The following is a 20,194-nucleotide window of genomic DNA, read 5'->3' on the forward strand; positions in this document are numbered from 1 at the left end:
TAAATATTGAATGTGATAGGCAAAGTTGCATAAGCTTAAATCAGATACTTTAAGTTTTGTAAGTTTTGTTGGTATAAAATTCTTAATTTTAAAAAAAATCAGATACTTTGGAAGCACATGAGTGTCTTCTATTTCTTTTAAAAACTTAAGTTCTGGATTAGCTCCAGGCATTCTTGCATATTTCAATCCTTTCCAATATTTTGACATCATGGTGATATAAAACTACAGATAATTTAGTCCTAATGAAACCCCTTAATTGCTCCCATTCACACGTCACCTTCTGGTTTGCTGCTCTTGAGGGCCAACCTAGACTTGATGGTGACATGATCCAATTTGGATCAGGCTAAATCTATACAAAGTATGGTAAGTGGGAAGGGAGCACAGGAATGAAGGAGGGAGAACTGAAACCTTCCCCACTTGTGATTGCTTGCCTGAGCACTTTTAAAAGCAGTTTTTCTTTCAGCGAGGGTTTCCACTGTCATAAGAAACAAATGGAGGGAATCTTATTAAAATAAAAGGCAGCTTCAGGTACTGAATGCATGAGTGAGGAAATGGGTCTGCTTCCACTTCCCCTCCCCTGCTTTGTAAAGATTTGCCAACAACTCTGTCTTGATACAGCGGTCTGCTACTGTCATTTCAGTTTGTTTCAGTTCCTCTGTGCTATATATTCACTGAAATGAATGTCATGCCTTCAGAAAATGTTGCACAATCTGAAAAGACTCAAATTAAAAGGCGGTCATGGAATCTCACCTCCCCCCCGCCCTCATTCTTTTTGTAGCTGCCCATTGGGTATTACAGCTATTGAGGGGGGCAAATTGATGGGGCTTATAGATTCCATTAAAGACCCTTAATTGCCTCCCATAAGTCAAGCATCACAAACTGATCAGGGTGAACAGGACTTAAAAAGTGTATGTTTTCTCAATCAAAATCAGTTTCTCTCCAGCTTTTGAAGGGAAAGATTTTATTTCTACCTCAGACAGACTATATTAGAGGAAGGATTACAGACCCAAACTAGGGATTTGAGTCTAATCACACCTTGGAGACCAATAAGATTTTCAGGGTATAAGCTTTCAAGAGCCAAAGCTCCCTTCTTCAGATAGCTTCAGAGAGGAATATGAGATGTCCCCCCGCAAGCCCTTGCAGGTCTCCACTTTTATAAGGAATAAAGAACAAATAGACATTTAGCAGCGGCAGCTATATGTATCCTCTGGGTGATACCTGAGAGGAAGATTGGCCCATGGCCACAAGAAACTTACATAGTTTGGCAAAGTTTTGAATCAGTCAATGCAGTTCTTTTGAGTATATTGGTGTTACTTTTAGAGAGACCTTAAACTGGAACACTCATTTGGAAACAGTAAAATCTTCAGCGCTAAGAATGGTAGGATCTAGTCTACATTTTATATACAGTTTCACTTTTTGCCTTTGCTGCTATGAAAATAAGGTCTAATGCAGTAAAGAAAGAGGGTGTTACCTGAACTTACAGTTAATTTATTGATTGATGGTTTTAATCGATGTCTGTTTTAATGGAATTTTCCCCACTATTTGGTAAATCTGTATTGTATATAGTTGTATTTTACCTAATTTTTATCTTATGTAATGGGTTTTTTGTAATTTTGTGACTGCCTATGTCTATACGCAATAAACTCTGAACTGAACTGAATCGAGGTATTCCACTCTGTCTACTACCTTACCTATCTGCACACTAAAAACCTTAAGCTTGCCCTGATTCTGCCAATTTTGTATCTTGTATGAAGTGACAGAGAAACTGCAGATGGAAGGAGAGTGTCTGGGATCCAGTGCCCCCAACTTTGCCACCCCTCTCTCCTTGCCACTGTTGGCAGCTCACACAGGGACAAGTTAGCCCCAAACTCACCCCACGGGGGAGCCTGCAGGAGAGTCAGACCAATGTAGGCCATTGGGCCAAAGCCCAGTGAAAGGTGCAGCCATGAGGCACTCCCAGGCAGTATCAGCAGGGAGCACTGATGCAAGAGGGGCAGGGGCGAATGTCTCCGAACCATCCATGTCTGACGCAAGAGCCCCATTGAGTAGCTCCAGTCACCAAACCAGCTCCCACTGCATCGCAATACCCCCAAAGCAGGGCCATTTTCACAATATCTTTATATCATGCAAAACTCACAGAATGAGGCACCTTCATGGCACGATTTTTGATGTCATCGCACCATGAAAATGATGGGGTGACATCAGAAATCGCGCCACGAACACGCCCTCATTCCATGAGTTTTGCACGATATAAAGATATGTAAAAATGGCCCAATAGCAAGCAAAGCACAGGAACTGTGAAGAGGAGGGCTGAATGGGGACTCAGAGGTGGAAGGCAGAGGCAGAAGTGGCCAGAGGCCAAGGGTCAGAGCTGACACCATTGCAGGCAGGCCCCCAAGTCAATGAGAGCTCAGGAGAGGCATGCTAGGGGTGGTCCCAGAAGTGGAGGGTATTGCTGGCCCAGGTGCTGGGAGTGAGGCCTTCAAAGGCAGGGTAGGTAATCAGGGAAGAAAGGATAAAAGGAAGGCTCCCACACAGTCCAGGAAGGATCAGCAGGGAATGTCATCCTGAGGAAAAGATCACATCCTGAAGAAGGCTAGAGATGCCCAGGGTAGTGTAACCCAGGCTATCCACTTTCCCACATTTGAGCCCTCTGGTGATAGGGATGCAATGGGGAGAGAGAGTCACCCGCACCATCCCTCAGGGAAGCATCTAATGAGAGTTGTACCAACTGAGCTTGCTCTAGTTCACAGACATCTTTATGGACTACATCTATCAGGTATGAACCACTATTAGGCTTCACAAGTAACTCCAGACTTCCCTTCTTTTTCAAATCTTACCGTTGACCACCAGCTGGAGACTAATGTGCTTCTCTAGGCCAGCCATCTCATTCCTAAGAACTAATGTGTAAGTGCCAGAGTTCTGCTCTGCCACATCCTTGATCTGCATGGAATATTGAGATTGTCTGCTGGAAATTAACTTTCCATCTTTAAACCTGGGCAGAAGCAGAGAGCGAGGAAGAGAAGAGAAAGTTATTAGCATGTTCCTTCTGAAAGGCAATCCCAGGACTTTGACCAATGAGGTCGAAGTCTTTTCTTAAAAGTCCTCAGTCAGTAATTTTTAGCCAAAGGATACAGAATGTATGTTTACTGGATAAAAGAAAAACTCTATCAAAAGGTGGATGAACTGATCATTGCCTTTTAATGCCTCTGTGACAATCCACTGCCACTTGTATGAAAAAAGTAAGAACTCAAGGGCTTATATTGCCTCTAATTTTATATCCAACATGCACTGTTACACAAAGCACAGTCAGGTAGAATCAGTCTTCCTTACCTATTCATTTATAAAAAAAAATACTGATACTCTTTTTCTATTGTCAAATGGTGGTTCATGCTGGCTACTTCCTTTACTTTCCAGATTTATTGCAGCCAGCTGATCAGGAACATGAGACAGCACTTGTATGTGGGTGGGTGATGTGAGTGTGAGTGTGTTTGCCAAAAGAACTGATGAGGCGAGTGTGTCTATACAGACACCTACCACCCAGGTAAGCCTGATCTCATCAGATCTTGTCAGCTAAGCAGGATTGGCCTTGGTTAGTAATTGAATGGGAGACAACAGGATTCCAAAGCTAGTTCCTCATATTGTAGCAGAGTAATGCCCTTCCTCCCCAAACGGATTTCAGCAAGATCCTTCTTAATGACAATAGCCCTTTCCACACACCCCAGTCCCCTCTCTACATACGACAGCCCCAAAGCCTACTAAGCCTGTGTGCGAAGAGGAATGTATTACCACTGAAACTCAGGCTGGGGGTATGCAACCACTTTCACTGGCAGCTTCACAACTTCATCTCCTGCTGTTGCTTCTATTACTGGGCCCTTCTTCCACTCCACATTGATGAAAGGCTTCTCTGTGAAAAAAGGAGTCAGATAAGAGGGGAGAAAGTAGAGAAGAAGCTGTCAAAGAAGCTTGCTGAGGCGACAGTAGAGATATCTTTAACCCAAATAAATAACAGAAGATTCAGTTTTCAGCCAATGAACGATGTATATACAGACACACTTTATATGTTACATGTATAAATAAATATAGATATGTTAAAGGGACAGAGGCTAGCAATCCTGTTCATACTATGAACAGATACTAGGAACATATATGTTTTTGCTATCCTTTGGCAATGTTAGTGCATCTTAGCCTGAACATAGTTTTTCATTGGACTAATGTTTTAACCTTACCACATCTTTTACCTTAACAATTTGCTTTGTATGAGTGATAGTGGTAAGCTTACATGACATACCTCCTGTTGAATGACATAGGAAACAACAGGACAAGTACCTGTCCTTCAATTACTATAAAAACTATAAAAACTTATACACTATAAAAACGTATACATTTTTCCAGATCCATGACTTGTGATTTCACTTATTTGTGGTCCATGATTTGATTGTATGTCATGGCCTCCAGCCTGTTTTTATCTCCATTGTGCCATTATCATAATAATCAGATGCTTACATTTTGCAGAATTGTTGTTACTAGGAAGCAGCATTCACAGATTACGCCATTTATGGTGATGCGGGTAATACTTTGTTACCTGATGATATGCCTTAACTCAGTAGAAAGGTAGCCCACTCCCAATAGCACCTATCTGGCTTTCTCTGACTGGGGTGTGTGTGTTACATATTGTCAAGCTGCTTCCGACTTATGGTGACCCTATGAATTAATGACCTTCAAAATATCCTATCATTAACAGCCTTGGTTGTTGTGGGTTTTCCGGGCTGTATTGCCGTGGTCTTGGCATTGTAGTTCCTGACGTTTCGCCAGCAGCTGTGGCTGGCATCTTCAGAGGTGTAGCACCAAAAGACAGAAATCTCTCAGTGTCACAGTGTGGAAAAGATATAGGTCATTTGTATCTACTCAGGAGGGGTGGGGTTGAGCTGAGTCACCTCTGAAGATGCCAGCCACAGCTGCTGGCGAAACGTCAGGAACTACAATGCCAAGACCACGGCAATACAGCCCGGAAAACCCACAACAACCATCGTTCTCCGGCCGTGAAAGCCTTCGACAATACATTAACAGCCTTGCTCAGGTCTTACAAACTGAAGGCTGTGGCTTCTTTCATCAAGTCAATCCATTTCATGTTGGGCAACAGTAGGGCTACTGAATCCCTCCTTTACAGATTATACTCATGGAGAGTGTGGTATTTCTCATTTCTCATAATACTGCTATCGCCCTGACATGTGAGTAACAGAGAACAAAAAGATGCCAGCCTTGATTAGTGTTGCCAAGTAGACCTGAAGAGAAATTCCCTGCCCCTTTAATAGAGGTTTAATGTGTGGAAATGGTTAACTGAAAGTTTCATGACAAGGAGATAAATAACATCCTATTAACCTCGATTAAAGGGACTGGACATTTCTTCTCCAGGCTGCTGGCAACCCTATTCTTGATAGGAGGTTTTCCCTACCTGCTCTGTCCCTGGATTCTCTTGTTATTAAACATACCTCTTCTCATCTGATTGTTGTTTCAAGAGGAGGTAATCTGCCTTCAAAACAGTATCCTGCTGTGTAAATACTCTAAACACCTGAAAAGGTTTTCTCAGCCTGAGTTTGTGGTTTTTACCATGTACGATGACATCTATGCTCTCCTTGAAGATCTGCTCCCCATTGCTAGCCATGCACGTATATTTCCCCACATCCTGCTGGCTCACATTTTGGATGATCAGGATGCTGGAGAGCTCAGTATGTGTCTGCTGGGAGCGTCTCTCTGGCAGTTCTGTGACTTCCCGGTTCATCTGCCAGAAAAAGTGACAGAAGCAAAGGGAAAAATGGGTAAAACTTGAAGAAAGTTCTCCAAATGGAAGCATTCAATTTTTCTGCTTAAAAGATGAAAGAGTATTAAAGGTCTAATTCTCACTGGGATGGGACTCCTTCATTTGTGGTGTATGATTTCAGACTTCAGTTACAGGCTCCTAGGACTGAATCCACACAGATTCCAACATACAGAAAATGAGCACATCATGAAGGAGATGGTCAACAACTCTTCTCTCTCAAATGTGAATTTTCTGTGTTGGGATTTTATGCAGGAATATTAAACATTAAGCAGGCTGAAACAATACAGCCCAGATGGAGAAAACTAGGCAGAGAGATTTGGAGCTTTCCTTAAGGGAAAAAATAAAACAAGGTCTTAGCACCTTTTAAAATCTATTTAATGCACGGAGTAATATTGCCCAAAATAAGAATAAAAAACCAGTGTAATTATATGCCAAGTCCTTTCTGTGTTTAAACAGTATTTTAGCTGCAGGGCATTACTGATTACTGTTTTACTAACCATTTTTATTAAATATTAAATAGAGGGTGAAAGGTAATAATTTATTTCCCAATAAAATGTGTTTCTTTGTCTATCTGGTTTCATTATGCTGGACATCTGTCATACTCAAATTGTTATGCTAGATATCGGAGGGTCTCTGTAGATGTGCAGGTTTTTTAAAAAATGGGGCTGTTCACAGCCACATCGCAGCTGTGGCGAATGGCAGTTTAAAAATAATGGAGAGCCCAAATGATCTCAGAAAACTGCTATGAAAAGGGCCTCCTCCCTCCCCCCTCAAGCCATTTCCCATGTCAAAATAGCATGGGCAGAGGTTTTTTCCTCTACTTTAACTGCTCCATATACACAGAATGCTTCACATGGACTAGCAAAAGAGAGACACCCCCACTTGATATTTTGGAAAACTGTTTACAGTTCTGGTCACCACATCACAAAAAAGACACCAAAAAGATGGGGAAAGTATAGAAAAGGAAAACTAAAATAATCCTGGGGTTGGAGCATCTGAGCTTATAAAAAGGTAATTGAAGGGTGACATGATAGAGGTCTACAAAATTATGTGTGGTGTAGAGAAAGTGGATACAGAGAAATGTTTTTCCCTCTCCTATAATACAACAACAACAACAACAACGTTCGATTTATATATCACCTTTCAGGACAACTTAACACCTACTCAGAGTGGTTTACAAAGTATGTTATTATTATCCCCACAACAAACAAACGCCCTGTGAGGAGGGTGGGGCTGAGAGAGCTCTGTGACTGACCCAAGGTCACCAAGCTGGCTTCAAGTGCAAAACTGGGGAATCAAACCTGGTTCTCCAGATTAGAGTCCCACACTCTTCACCACTACACTAAGTTGGCTCAAACTCAAACGCAGGACAATCCTATGAAACAGATTGGCAGTAGATTCAAGACAGACAAAAGGAAATACTACTGACATAGTGAGTTGTTGACTTGGGGAACTCACTATCATGAGATATGATGATGACCACAGGATTAGATGGATTTAAAAGGGAGCTCAACAGATTTGTGTAAGATTCAGCTATTATGGAGGATTTAAGACATTAGACATGATAGCCAAATAGGGCAATACATCTGTGCACAAAGTCTTATATACTTTCGATTACCACTACAATGTGGGTATAGCAGGGGTGCAGAACTCAAAACAGTTAGGTGGGCCATAATGGATCTTGACTGGAGCTAAGTAGGCTACTCAGCCCCTGTAACTGTCAGGGATGATGATGGTCAGAAAGCTGCTTCTCAGATGCTATCTCGTCTGAGAGGTGGGATGCCTTACTCCCCCATGGAAAAATTTTCTGTTGCATCCCAGGTGCTTTTGCAAGCAAGCTTAAGGGATACAATGGAGGATTTTTTTGGTGTTTACAAGTGTAAAACATTTCACTGTTGCACCCCTTGCAAATGTAAGCCCTTGGGATGCAATGGGGAAATGTCCCTAGTGCATATGTGTATGAGGGAGGTCAGAATGCTGCTGAAAGGTGGCATTGTGCATCTCCCCCTCCATGTTCTTTCTGTATCCCTCGAACACAGTGAGAATGTGGAAGGGGGGCACATGGTCAGTACACTGCCTCATGAAGAGGGGGGAAGAGATCAGAATGCCAACCAGCTAAGAGACAGCATTCTGATCCCACTTCTCTGCAAAACTTTTCACCATGTCCCACTAGGGATGAAGTGAGAAGTTTCCTGGAAGGGGAGCAAGCAGAGGAGGATTAAAATGCTGATGCTTAGGTGGGATGTAGTATTTGATTCCCCCCCTCCCCAAGCAAACTTTTCATCACATTCTAGAAAGGTACAGTGAAAAGTTTGGAGAGGCATCAGCTGAGGGATCCAGCCAAGCACCACACAGCATATATACCTGAAGGATGGTATATAAATCGAATGTTGTTATTATTATTATTATTATAACACTGGTCTATCAGGCAACACATTGTGCATTACAGAGGGAGACAATCCTCAAGATGTAATTCTATAACCCGGGACAAGATGCTTTCTTTCTAGTTTCAGATCTCTTCCTTCATATCAAAGATACCACAAGAATAAATTAGATTAGCATCTCTTTGGGAAAGCAGTATTTCATTTTTCTCTTTGCTCCAGGGAGCACAGGAGACAGCAGGGAACGTGGTTGGAATTTCAGGGGATGTTAAATGTGCATTAGATTTCTTAAGCATGCATGAATGTCAGGCTTTCTCCTGTGCTATCAAGGGTAAAAAAATCTGCACAAACAGTCCAGTGAACCTGGAATGCCCACCTGTGGAATGAGATACATTTTATTTCATACCTGTTTTGCAGGGTAGTCCCAATGGAAATCTACTCCGGAATTAAACTCAGCCCAGACTGTGCAGTTGAGAACTAGCTTTTCTCCAACCAGCAGTTCCATTGCTTTCCTTGGAAACAACTGAATGTCATAAAGTTCATTTCCTAGTATAAAAAGGAGTAAGGGGGGGGGGACACTTAAGCAAGCTGTAACTGTTTTTTTCCCTAAGATTCTGGGAAAACCACATTTGCTGCAATTGTGCAAAAACTGTTAAAATTCAGACTTCACAGATTCACTAGCTGTCAGTAGATTTACTTAAATCTGTGACTAACTGCTAATCATATTATACTTCTGTCGATCTGGGTGTTCTAGCCCCCTACCTTGATTTCTGTTGGCATGGATTTACTCATAAAATAGCATGCAAGTGGGGCTTACTTTAATGTTTAAAATGCTGTATTTGAATACTTGCACTTGTGCACCACTGGAAACAATGGTCTACAAGTTGTAGCTGGGTTTGGTAGCTAAATGTTAATTTTGACTAGCCAGTAGGGTTGCCAGGACAGCACTGGTAACCCCTAGGAGACGGGGTGGAGGGGTTAAACCTGGCAAAATAGCATTGCACAATTCTGCAACATCAGTTTTGCCGATGTCCCCAGAAATTATGTTGCTGCACCACAGAGTGTTCTAGGATTTCCTTGAAACTCTATGGTAAAAATCAAGGAGATTAGGAAAATCCCTAGATTTTGCAGTGTGGTGATATAACTTCCAGGTACACAGCCAGAAGTGATGTTGAGGTGTCACATGATGCCATTTCGCCCCCTCTTCCTGCCACTGCCACCCTATTGAGGGGTGGCAGAGGATGGAACTCCAGCCTGGTCACTTCAAGCCCGTTATAAACTCTGATCCCACAACATTACTTGAAAATAAAATAATTCCTACATTAATTACATTAATAAAGGAAAACCATTTTATACATTTATTTTTATATCTCTCTTTGTATACTACAGAAGTCTGGATTTATTATTATATCCAGTTATATCAAGCATTCTCTCTCCGCCTAAGTCTAACTCATTGGGGTGTTATGAAGATAAAACAGAAGAGGGAAGAATGATGTGTTGGAAATAGCAATGTCTGGTGTACAGGAAAGAAGAAGAGGAGAAGACCCTTCCATACAGGGGGCAGCAAGGATCAGTTAGATAGGACAGTGAGGGCAGCACTTCTCTTGTCTCCTAAAGGTCATTTCCTTGACTTGTCTCCTATTGGGCTAAACAGGGCAATATATGCCCTCTCCTCTCTCACACACTCTACTATGTAGTCAGACAGGATCTCTCTCTGTCTCTCCTCTTTACTATCCGATATGCAGTTCCTAAACAAACTCTTTTACACCTTTAATCAGTACTGCGTAACTATCGCTGCGTTATTTACAGCTCTGCCAACATGATGTACATTTGTCCTGGGCTTTTTGGAGGAGGGATAGGGATGAAATTATTAATAGCAACAACTACTATTACTACTACTGGAAGAAAACTACAGCACTTCAAATTAGGAGCATTAATATTGCTCCAGGAACAAATATGAGAGCCAGCTATGGTGTAGCGGTTAAGAGTGCGGGACTCTAATCTGGAGAGCCAGTTTTGATTCCTCACTCCTCCACTTGAAGCCAGCTGGGTGACCTTGGGCTAGTCACAGCTTCTTGGAGCTCTCTCAGCCCCACCCACCTCACAGCATGTTTTGTTGTGGGGATAATAATGGCATACTTTGTAAACCGCAGTAAGTGGGCATTAAGTTGTCCTGAAGGGCAGTATATAAATCAAATGTTATTATTATATTATTATTATTACATAGGAACTGAGCAGGAAAAAATCAGTTTAATAACACTGAAATTCCGTAGTCACAGGGTTTGGAAAGCTTTTTAGTTAAAAAAATATCCTTTCTGAACTGCTAGACAGCATGAACACCTGAGCAAAATATGGTGCAGTTTATGCTAGATAAGAAGCACTGTGATCATCAGGAACTGTCTGAGACCCGAAGAAATAGATCACGCAATAAATCAGTGTGGCTTTTAAAGTCAGTCTCAGTGCAAGTCTAAGAACACTTTCCTGGGAGTAAGTCCCACTGAATATATGTGAGTAAGACCCTGAGAATACCAGTTTAGGATGTTACTATGTGGAACTAGCTGAGGAGGACATCCATTGGCTCCAGCACTATGCATGCTAAATATAAGAAAACCTGTACCCGAGTGTGAAGATGAGATGAGAAGACAAGATTCTCTGGAAAAGTCAATAATGCTAGGAAAAGTGGAAGGCAGTAGGAAAAGAGGAAGACCTAAAACAAGATGGCTTGCTCAATAAAAGAAGCCACATCCTTCCGTTTGCGGGATCTGAGCAAATCTGTTAATGATAGGACATTTGGGAGGTCTTTGATTCATAGGGTCGCCATAGGTCAGAGACGACTTGATGGCACATAACACACACAAGTGAAGATTACCCAGAGTAGAAAGTCTGTGCTTATATAAGATATGCAGTGCATATGAGAGTGATCGGCAGTGCGGAAATTGGTGGAAATTACCTATTTAGTCTGGATCCAATCCAATGTTAATAGCCTAAATCAAAAGGCTGTTGTTAAAGTTTATGAGAAACTGTAAAGCTCTTAATCTATGGCAAATGTGCTTTTAAAACTATGAGTGCACAAAGAAGAAGCATTTGTAACATGAACAGTGGTCTGGCCAAAGTAGGCTTTACATTCATACTATAAGGCAATTTAAACAAACTGTGATTTAAACCTCATATGTGATAAAGTTTCCGTATTACAAGGACATCTTTAGCAAGCGCAGCGTTAGAGAGAGCAACTCTGAGCTGATGTGGAGTAGCAGTTAAGAGAGCAAAGAGGTTGCTGCTGGTACAAACATTATCTCTAATCTTAATTTACCAGGTGGCCTTAGGCATGCCTCTGCCAGCAGGCTCAACACTCCATATGTAATCTGAATTTAATGATACTGGTCTGTCTTCTATATTGTACAGATTACTGTAATAATTTAGTAGAGGAAGAATTATGTATTGTATGACCATTGATCATCACTACATAAGATAATTAAAAACAGTTTGGTAAAACAAATTTCAAAGACCTGAAAAAGAAAAAATTAGGTAGAAATATCCTCACCCATGAAATTATATATATAATAACCCTTAAAATAAATTACTAATAAAAAAACAAAACGTGCAAGCAATTTATAACAGAAAACTGAAATTTGCTATAATTAATAAGACATTACCTTGACAATCTACACCACAATATTTATCTGTAGGCTTTTATAGTCTAGGGCTGGAATTAGTGTGGTTTTGTATATTTTTTTATTGTGTGGAGAGGCCCTCAAGTCATAGCTGACTTATGGTGACTGCTGGTGGGGTTTTCATGGCAAGATTATTGTGTTACATGTTTTATTTGAATTTTATCGGCATTTTATTATGTTTTGTTGATTTTAACTAATGTAATTGATTGATGTGAACTGCTTGGAGTTTTTAACCAAAGAGAAGTGATTTAAAAATCAAATAAATACACAATAAAATAAAATAAATATGAACCTTTAAAACCTTTAACGTAAAACACATGCACATAAGCTGCCACCTTACTGAAATATTAGTAAAAAACAAGTTTCTGTGCACTGTGCACTGACCCACGGGCTTTCTCTATTAAAAGAAGACTGTAGTAATGCACGCAAAGTTCTTTGGGGAGGGACTGTGGCTCAGTGGAAGGGCATTTGCTTTGCATGCAGAAAGTCTCCCAGATATCCAGTTAAACAGCTAGATAACAGGAGATGTGAAAGATCTCCACCTGAGACCTTGGGGAGGGTCAGAGAGACAATACTGAGGCTGATAGACCAAGGGTCCTAAGCAGTAAAAGGCAGCATCATGTGTGAACACTGAACATCAGACGACGACGACGACGACGACGATGATGATGAAACTCACCTGCAATGTGGACAAGGAAGAAGCTGGATTTGAAGGATTTCTTATCAATGTAAGTTTCACACTGAACATATAGGGAATCCTTGATCAGTAAGGTGGGAACCAACATTCCTCTTTTATTGTCCCAGAGAATATTCTTTCCATCTGGGTAGATGATAGAGGTTGTCTAGAAATAAAAGACATATTTTAACACTGTTTTAAGAAATGCACAGTTTTAACATTATGGCTTCATCCTCTATTTCTTTCAAGAATGTTCTGCTCCAAAGTCAATCATTCTTGATGGTTTGTACAAACCAAAGGTCATCACAGAAATTCCATATACCCAATAATACAGGCGGGGACAAGATCTAGGTATTCAAAGTTGGGCGGCAACAATGGGGCTATAGGAAAGTCAAGTGAGGGCAAAACCAAGAGTGATAATTATATTAAATGGTTTCTACAGCATGCCATGGCAAACAATTGTAAAATTGTAAAAATATGTTGAATATTGTTGGCTGCCAGTACAAACAAAGTTACCATATAGGTAATGTATTTAACCTATTTATGGTTCAAAAGACATTTTATCCATAACCCTTGATCTACACTAGCTATCAATAATATTTAAACAGTTCCAACGTAAATGTTTTTCATTTAAGAAGGGGAAAAATAATAAAAAGACCCACCAGAAACATTGTTAGAAACTACCACAGGTATGTTTTTTCTGTGGCTGTTTTCATAAACGCCTCCCTACATAAAACCAAAAGCATTTTCTGATGAAGCTTTTATCACATGAATATTTTTAAATTCTGAATTGGCATACATGTGAGGGGGAGGCAGGATAGAAAAAGCAGCCAAGGAAGGATAGGGTACACTGTGCAAGCCTCTTAAGTAATGGTCAGAGCAATCCTATGCAGTTTCTGCCATCTATGCCCACTGAAATCAGCCCTGTTTTCCATGTAGTTTGGCAAGGAGACCGTCACACTTTATATTTTTACATGCACACCTAATATGTTTTTAGTGTATACTTAAAAATGTTGCACAAGCATACATTTTCTGAGCATGTCATGTGAGTATACTCATCAGGGAGCCATGATTGGCTACAGCTTCCTCTATTTTTTATTTTATTAAAACATTTTTATTCCCTCTTTTTTGTGGTTCAAGGCACCTTACAATAATAGATTAAAACATTTACAGTTAGAACCAAAGTAAAATAACAGCCCCCAATCCTTTGCTTTTGAATAATGACCACTTAGCACTTGTCAGTCTCTCTTTGGCTATAGATGTGTAAGTTTTAAAAACTAAAAGAGCATTTTAAATGCGTCAGCTTTCTGGCAATTGCATTATGTTTTGAATTGGCCAAGCAGGAAAGTAAATTTACAATTGCAGTTTAAACTTACTATGCTTTACAATGAACGTATGATTTTGGCCAGTGTATGAAATGGCCCTTACAGTCTGCAGAAGGGCAACACAACTTCCAGACATGGACACTGTTATGGTAATGGTAATTATATAAATTGTTCTTGATGTGCCAGATACAGAATCCATAGAGAGCAGAATATGTGTGTTGAGTTTCCTTGGCGTAAAAAAGCTCCTTTCCTCTCCAGAATGTTCACCCTGCCCTGAAAATTGTAAATAATAGTAATATAACCCTTCAGAAATATCATTAACAATGCCGAATAACCCACAGGGAATCCAAAAACTGCAAAAGAAAACAGAGGCCAAAATGAAGGAAAAAATGAGAAATATCACTTAGAATTCTCATGGATAACAGCTTTCGCAGGTTCTCTTTTTGCCTCTTTTTCAGTGCAATCCTAAACAGTTACTCCAGTCTAAGCTCATTGAAATTAATGGTCTTAGACTGGAGTAACTCTGCTTAGGAGTCCACTGTTGGGCTCCTATTCCCTGTATATTCTCTATTCCTCCTTTAACTAATAAAATTGAAACAAGACAGAGTCCTGACTCTGAGTCATTCTACAAGAGGTTTCTTACCGAAAGCAAAGTGATGTTAAGGTCTGGAATGGATACCAGGCACGGAATGCAGATATTCTCCTTCTTATAGATAAGAAGAGTTTCTGGCTTGTTGATGAATGGCTGTTCAAAATCTGAGAAACAGGAGTGGAGAAAGATTAGAGAATAGTAGCAGCAGAATAATGGAAAATAGAGAAATAGGGAAAATGTGATTATTTTCTCTTCCTAGCATTTTTGAACTAGATAAAATCTATATGGAATGGTACTGTGCTTGCCACCAATATGAGGTTGGGTGAGAAGTGTATACAGCCTCATATTATTATCACTGCCTTAGGTTACTTTTTGGAGTCCTATCTCTCCTGCAGTACTATCAAGCTTAATAACTAAACAATGCCCAGAATGCAAACAACACATCTTTGACCAGACATGGTAAGGAATTCTAGAATTTTACCTGTGTTTCAGCTAATCCAGCCAGATGACCTATGGATAGCTGTAAGGCTAAAAAAACTATTTGTCTTCATTTGGGTTGCTTAATATTTAATTTCAGTTGAGTGTTTTATTCTGGTTTGTTACTGTCATTCCTAAATCTGTCCTAATATTTGGTAAGCTAATAATGTGCTATAATGGCTCGAGATTTGAACTAAATCAGGGAAAGCTGGTGAGATCACTCAGCCTAATCTACATCAGTTTTTTTGTGAAGATAAACAAGGATAGCCCCTGTGAACAACAACCACTCTGAGTTTCTTGGGAATTGGGGGGCCCAGACTTACCTGCGCCACCCGTTGCCGCCAGCGGGTGGAGGAGCGGGGATTGCGGCGACGGCCCTGCTCGCTGACTCGCCCGGCATGCCCCGGGCGAGCCAGCAACCAATCGGTTCAAACTTCGGGCCAGCCAATCGTGGCAGCCTGGAGTCGAGCCGACAGTGGGCGGGGCGGGCCATGGGCTCCGAGGCGGTCTCCTCCAAGGTCCGGCGGCCAGGTATTTAGCTGGCTGCCGGACCTGCCCCCGCCCACTTCGTCTTCGGCAGGCGGACAGAGCGGACGGCTCCGCATGCGGGAGAAGACGAAGACTGAGGAGCGAAGAACCGAAGAGGAAGAGCAGAAGAGGCGTCGGAAGCCCGGGCAAGGCGCGGCTGATCAGGTTGCCGAGGGGTTTCGCTGAGCCCCTCGCGGCTCCTGAACCCAGTTCCTGCGAGCCCGGCGGAAGGAGAGGCGCCCGGGAGGAGGCTCCGGCAGGCGTGGGCGGTCGAGCCACGTCCGGCAGGGGGGCGATGAGACGACCAACGAGGGGCCAGCAGGGCGGGTGCCAAGCAGCGGCAGCACTCGTGCCCCCAATCTTCACGCTTGCCCAGCTTCCCAAGTCCTCCCCGGCCTTGCTGGTATTTGGGGGCGGGTCCCTGGCACCAGGCAAGAGGGGTGCCTCAGCAGGGGCCAGGCCTCGTGCACGCGTCCCACCCGCGTGGGCTGGGAAAACGCCCAAAGGGGCGCCCAATAAGCCCCCCTCGTGGGAGGGGGGGCGATACGGGCAGCAAGCCCAGGTCCGCGGGGAGGCAAGCGGCCGGCAGCAGGCCAGCACCCGCCACCCCACTCTTGTCCAGGAGGAGGGTGGCAGCTGGCAGAAGGGCAGCACCAAGCGACCTCGAGTTGGGGGAGACCACATCAAGGGGCAAACAGGTGACCAGCTGGAAGGCGGCCACAGCAGGAGGGCCTAAAGCTCAGGCAGCGGGGCGGGCTAAGCCTCGGCAGACTGCAGGGGAGGCCAGCCCCAGTGCCTTGCTAGACATTTCCCGGGCCTTGGAGCGCCTTACAGCGCGAGTCAAGCACTTGGGGAACTCCGGGGCTGGGGCAGCTCAGCCTGCCTCAGAGCCTGTCGAGGTCCCCCAACGTAAACCGCGGGAGAAGTCAAAGAGAGGCCGCGGAGCTGCCTGGCAGCGAGAGGCTCGTTCCCCCCCCAGCTCGGAGAGCAGCAGCAGTGGGGAATGCCGGAGGCCAGCCAAGCGGAAGAGGACATCTCGTAAGAAGAGGGGACGGCGCCATCAGCAGGAGGAGACAGACAGCGACTGGACCACAGGTGAGTCCTCTTCCTTGGACGAAGGGGCGGCAGGGGAGGACTATTGGGAGGTGGCAGCCAGGGTCCCAGGTCTCCCAGGCTGGGCCCAGCGGAGGAGGGACAAGACCCGGCCAGGGGAGGGTGACCCTAGGGAGGCCCCGCGGAACCCCCTTCACGGGCTTCAGCTTTCACGGGCGACGAGGACCCCCTGGGGATTCATTTAGCACGCAGGGTCAGGGAGCGCATATTGGATGGCTACTATGTAGACGTCCGTTCCCTACTCCGTCCAGAGGCGGAGGACGGGAGATGCGCGCCTCCGGCCAAGCGGGACACGTGGGGGGGGGGCAAGAAGAAAGTGGCCGAGCGGACATTCGCCAACTGGCTTGAGGGATTTACAGTCTATATGGGGGTCATCCAGGCCGCTTACCCCGAGCGGGGATGGCACCTGATCAATCACCTGGGGAGTGTCCTATGGGCACGGGCCTTAGCTGGGGAATCCGCAGCCATGGATTATGACGAGGCCTTCCGGAAAAGGGCCTCTCACAACCACAGGGCCCGCTGGGACCTCATTAGCCAGAAGCTCTGGCTCTGGCTGGTAGGCCCGCACATGAGGGGAAAGGGCGACCCCCTTCAGGGGGGGGCGGTGGCAGCCTCGCAGAGACAAATCACGGGGCGTGTGCTAGGAGTATAATCATGGGAAATGCCAGCGCTCGAAATGCCGCTTCGAGCACAATTGTGACTCCTGTGGAGGGCCTCACCCTCGCCCATCCTGCCCTCGGGGAGGGACCTCCTCACACCCCTTTCAGGGGGCCGGTCCTCCAATAATTCCCGTAAGGACGGGGGATCGGCCGCTTTCACCACCCAGCCCTCCAGCAGCAATTAGTGCCCCCCTCAAAGGGCTGGGGCTTGCCCATACCCCTGTCCGCCTCCGTGCCCTGCTCCCCTTGCTGGCGCGCTACCCCAACAGAGAGGCAGCGAAGTATTTGAGGGAGGGATTCGCAACAGGCTTCCGCATCCCTTACACAGGGCCGCAGGTGGCTTCCTCCTCGGGGAATCTTAAATCCGCCAGGGAGCTCCCTGGGGTGGTGGCGGCCAAAATTGCTAAGGAGGTAGCAGCCGGACGTGTGGCAGGCCCCTTCTCCAGCCCCCCCTACCCAACCTGAGGGTGTCACCCCTGGGGGTAGTCCCCAAGAAAGCCCCAGGGGAGTTCCGGCTTATACACCATCTGTCATACCCCAGGGGGTCTTCGGTCAACGAGGCCATCCCTCCTGACTTATGTGCGGTCAAGTATGCATCATTTGACCATGCAGTGCGCCTGGTCAGGGCTTGTGGGCGGGGGGCCCTCATGGCCAAGTGCAATGTCCAGTCGGCTTTCCGGCTGCTGCCAGTCCACCCGGGGGATCATTGCCTGCTGGGTTTTAAGTTCCAAGATCGCTGGTACGTGGACAAGGCCATGCCCCTGGGGTGCTCCGTCGCCTGCACGACCTTCGAGACCTTTAGCACCTTTTTAGAATGGGCAGCTAAGGACCGCATGGGGTCTCCATTTATTACTCATTATTTGGATGACTTCCTCATCATGGCTCCGACCAACAGCTCATGTTGTGCCGCCCGGCTTGGCACCTTCCAGGCCTTGGCCGCCGAACTGGGGGTCCCCCTGGCGCAGGAAAAGACCGAGGGCCCTGCCTCTCGGCTCACCTATTTGGGGATCGAGCTGGACTCGGTGGCCGGACTGTCCCGGCTCCCCGAGGATAAGCTCACTTGCCTTCGGGACCTGATCACCAGCATCCTGCCCCGCTCGAAGTGCACCCTTAGGGAGCTGCAATCCGTCATCGGCCACCTCAATTTTGCCTGCAGGGTGGTTTCCCCGGGGCAGGCATTTTGCGCCCAGCTCGCTCAGGCCTGCCGGGGTGTGACTGCCCCTCACCACCGTATATGGATTACCGCGGGCCTCAGAGCAGATTTGCGGGTTTGGTTGGATTTCTTGGGCAAGTTCAATGGGGTTTCCCTTTGGCAAGCCCCCCTGGACCTGGGGACGGACCTGCAGGTCCACTCCGATGCAGCTGGCAGCCTGGGGTTCGGGGTCTACTTCCAGGGGTGCTGGTGCACCCAGCGCTGGCCGGACTCGTGGGTGGGGTCAGGAATCCTCCGAGATCTCACCTTCCTGGAACTATTTCCCATCCTGGTGGCCGTGTCCATATGGGGGGAGCTCCTGCGGGACAAGCGGGTGACATTCTGGTGCGACAACATGGCAATGGTAAAGGTGATCTGCCGCCAGTCTTCTCGCTCTGAGCAGGTTATGCGTTTGGTCCGCCGTTTAGTATTATGCTGTCTTCACTCTAACATCACCTTCTCTGCCCGACACATAGCAGGGGTAGATAACGACCTGGCAGACGCGTTATCTCGCTTCCAGATGGAGAGATTCTTCTCGCTGGCGCCGGAGGCTCGTTGCGTGCCCGACCCATTCCTGGAGGAGCTGTGGCAGATTGGAGGGAGTCCATAACGCAGGGAGTACTGTGCTCGGTGGCACCTTCCACCCTCCGAGCCTACACCGCAGCGGCATCCAGATTTCAATCCTTTTCCGAGGGCAGTGGGGGTGGGGCGGCGTGGCCTGCAACCCGAGACATGGTGCTGCGGTATTTGGCCCACCTTCGCAAGCTGGGCTTGTCCACTAGGACCATGAGGAGGGACATGGCAGCAATTGCGTTCTTCTGTAAAGCAGCTGGTTCCCCAGACCCTTGTGGCAGCTTCTTGGTTTGCAAAGCATTGGAGGGTTGGGCACAGTTGCCCCCCCCTCCTCCAGACCACAGGCGACCCATCACCTTGGCCATGCTGGGGGGGATCCTCCGCATGGTTCCTGACCTTTGTTGGTTCCCCTTCGAGGCCCAGCTGTTCCGCACGGCCTTTTCATTACCCTTCTTTGGGGCATTCCGGGTTGGCGAACTGGTGGCGGGTTCCCGGTCGGATACTGGGGCCCGGGCCCTGCGGGACAGCGACGTCAAGTGGACCCCCCGTGGGGTCTCCATCACCGTGCGCCTCTCCAAGACGGATCAGCGGGGGAAGGGGCACACCGTCACTCTGTGGCCCTCCACCAACCGGGTCCTGTGCCCTGTCCGGGCGGTGGGAGCTTACCTGGGACTGCGGCCTGATCTCCACGGGCCATTCCTCCTGCACAAGGACCACTCGCCCCTTACCCACTACCAGTTCGCGGCTGTCTTGCGCTCCTGCTTTCGGGCCCTAGGGTTCCCCTCCTAGGATTTCAGAACACATTCCTTCCGCATCGGCGCAGCTACGGAGGCACATGGGCGCGGCTTGCCTGCCGCGGCCATAAAAGCCATTGGGCGGTGGCGGTCCCAGGCGTTTCGGACCTACATTCGCCCAGCGGGCGGAGCCTGTCGTTAATTTTCAGTTGCATGCTTTTCTTTGGCAGGGCGGAGGAGGACAGTGTGGATCTGTGGGCACAGCATCGTGCACTGGGCTGGCAAGTATGCGGAGTCATCTGGCTGGGGCAGACACGTGGGGCTTGAAGAACACCTCTGCCTTCGCTGGCTCGGAGTGCGGGGAATGCTCTGGAAGGCCCTGGTCCCCATGTTGTGGCAGCAGGCGTGCCATTCGGGCCCTCCAGATGTGTTGGTCATACAACTGGGTGAGA

The 20,194-nt window shown here is 46.1% G+C and overlaps 1 protein-coding gene across 2 annotated transcripts in view; it reads right to left on the reverse strand.

Moving 5' to 3' along the window:
* FLT4 (fms related receptor tyrosine kinase 4) overlaps positions 1-20,194 on the reverse strand; it is a 148,140-nt gene that overhangs the window by 55,594 nt on the left and 72,352 nt on the right. For both annotated transcript variants that reach the window (XM_054976285.1, XM_054976286.1), the window contains 6 exons: positions 14,518-14,630; positions 12,553-12,715; positions 8,609-8,748; positions 5,611-5,782; positions 3,790-3,907; positions 2,841-2,995 (listed from right to left, as the gene is read on the reverse strand). In XM_054976285.1, the coding sequence (XP_054832260.1) occupies positions 2,841-2,995; positions 3,790-3,907; positions 5,611-5,782; positions 8,609-8,748; positions 12,553-12,715; positions 14,518-14,630 (861 nt within the window). The remainder of the gene's footprint in view (positions 1-2,840; positions 2,996-3,789; positions 3,908-5,610; positions 5,783-8,608; positions 8,749-12,552; positions 12,716-14,517; positions 14,631-20,194) is intronic.

This window comes from Eublepharis macularius, chromosome 4, assembly GCF_028583425.1.
Source record: "Eublepharis macularius isolate TG4126 chromosome 4, MPM_Emac_v1.0, whole genome shotgun sequence".
In the NCBI taxonomy this organism is placed as follows: domain Eukaryota; kingdom Metazoa; phylum Chordata; class Lepidosauria; order Squamata; family Eublepharidae; genus Eublepharis; species Eublepharis macularius.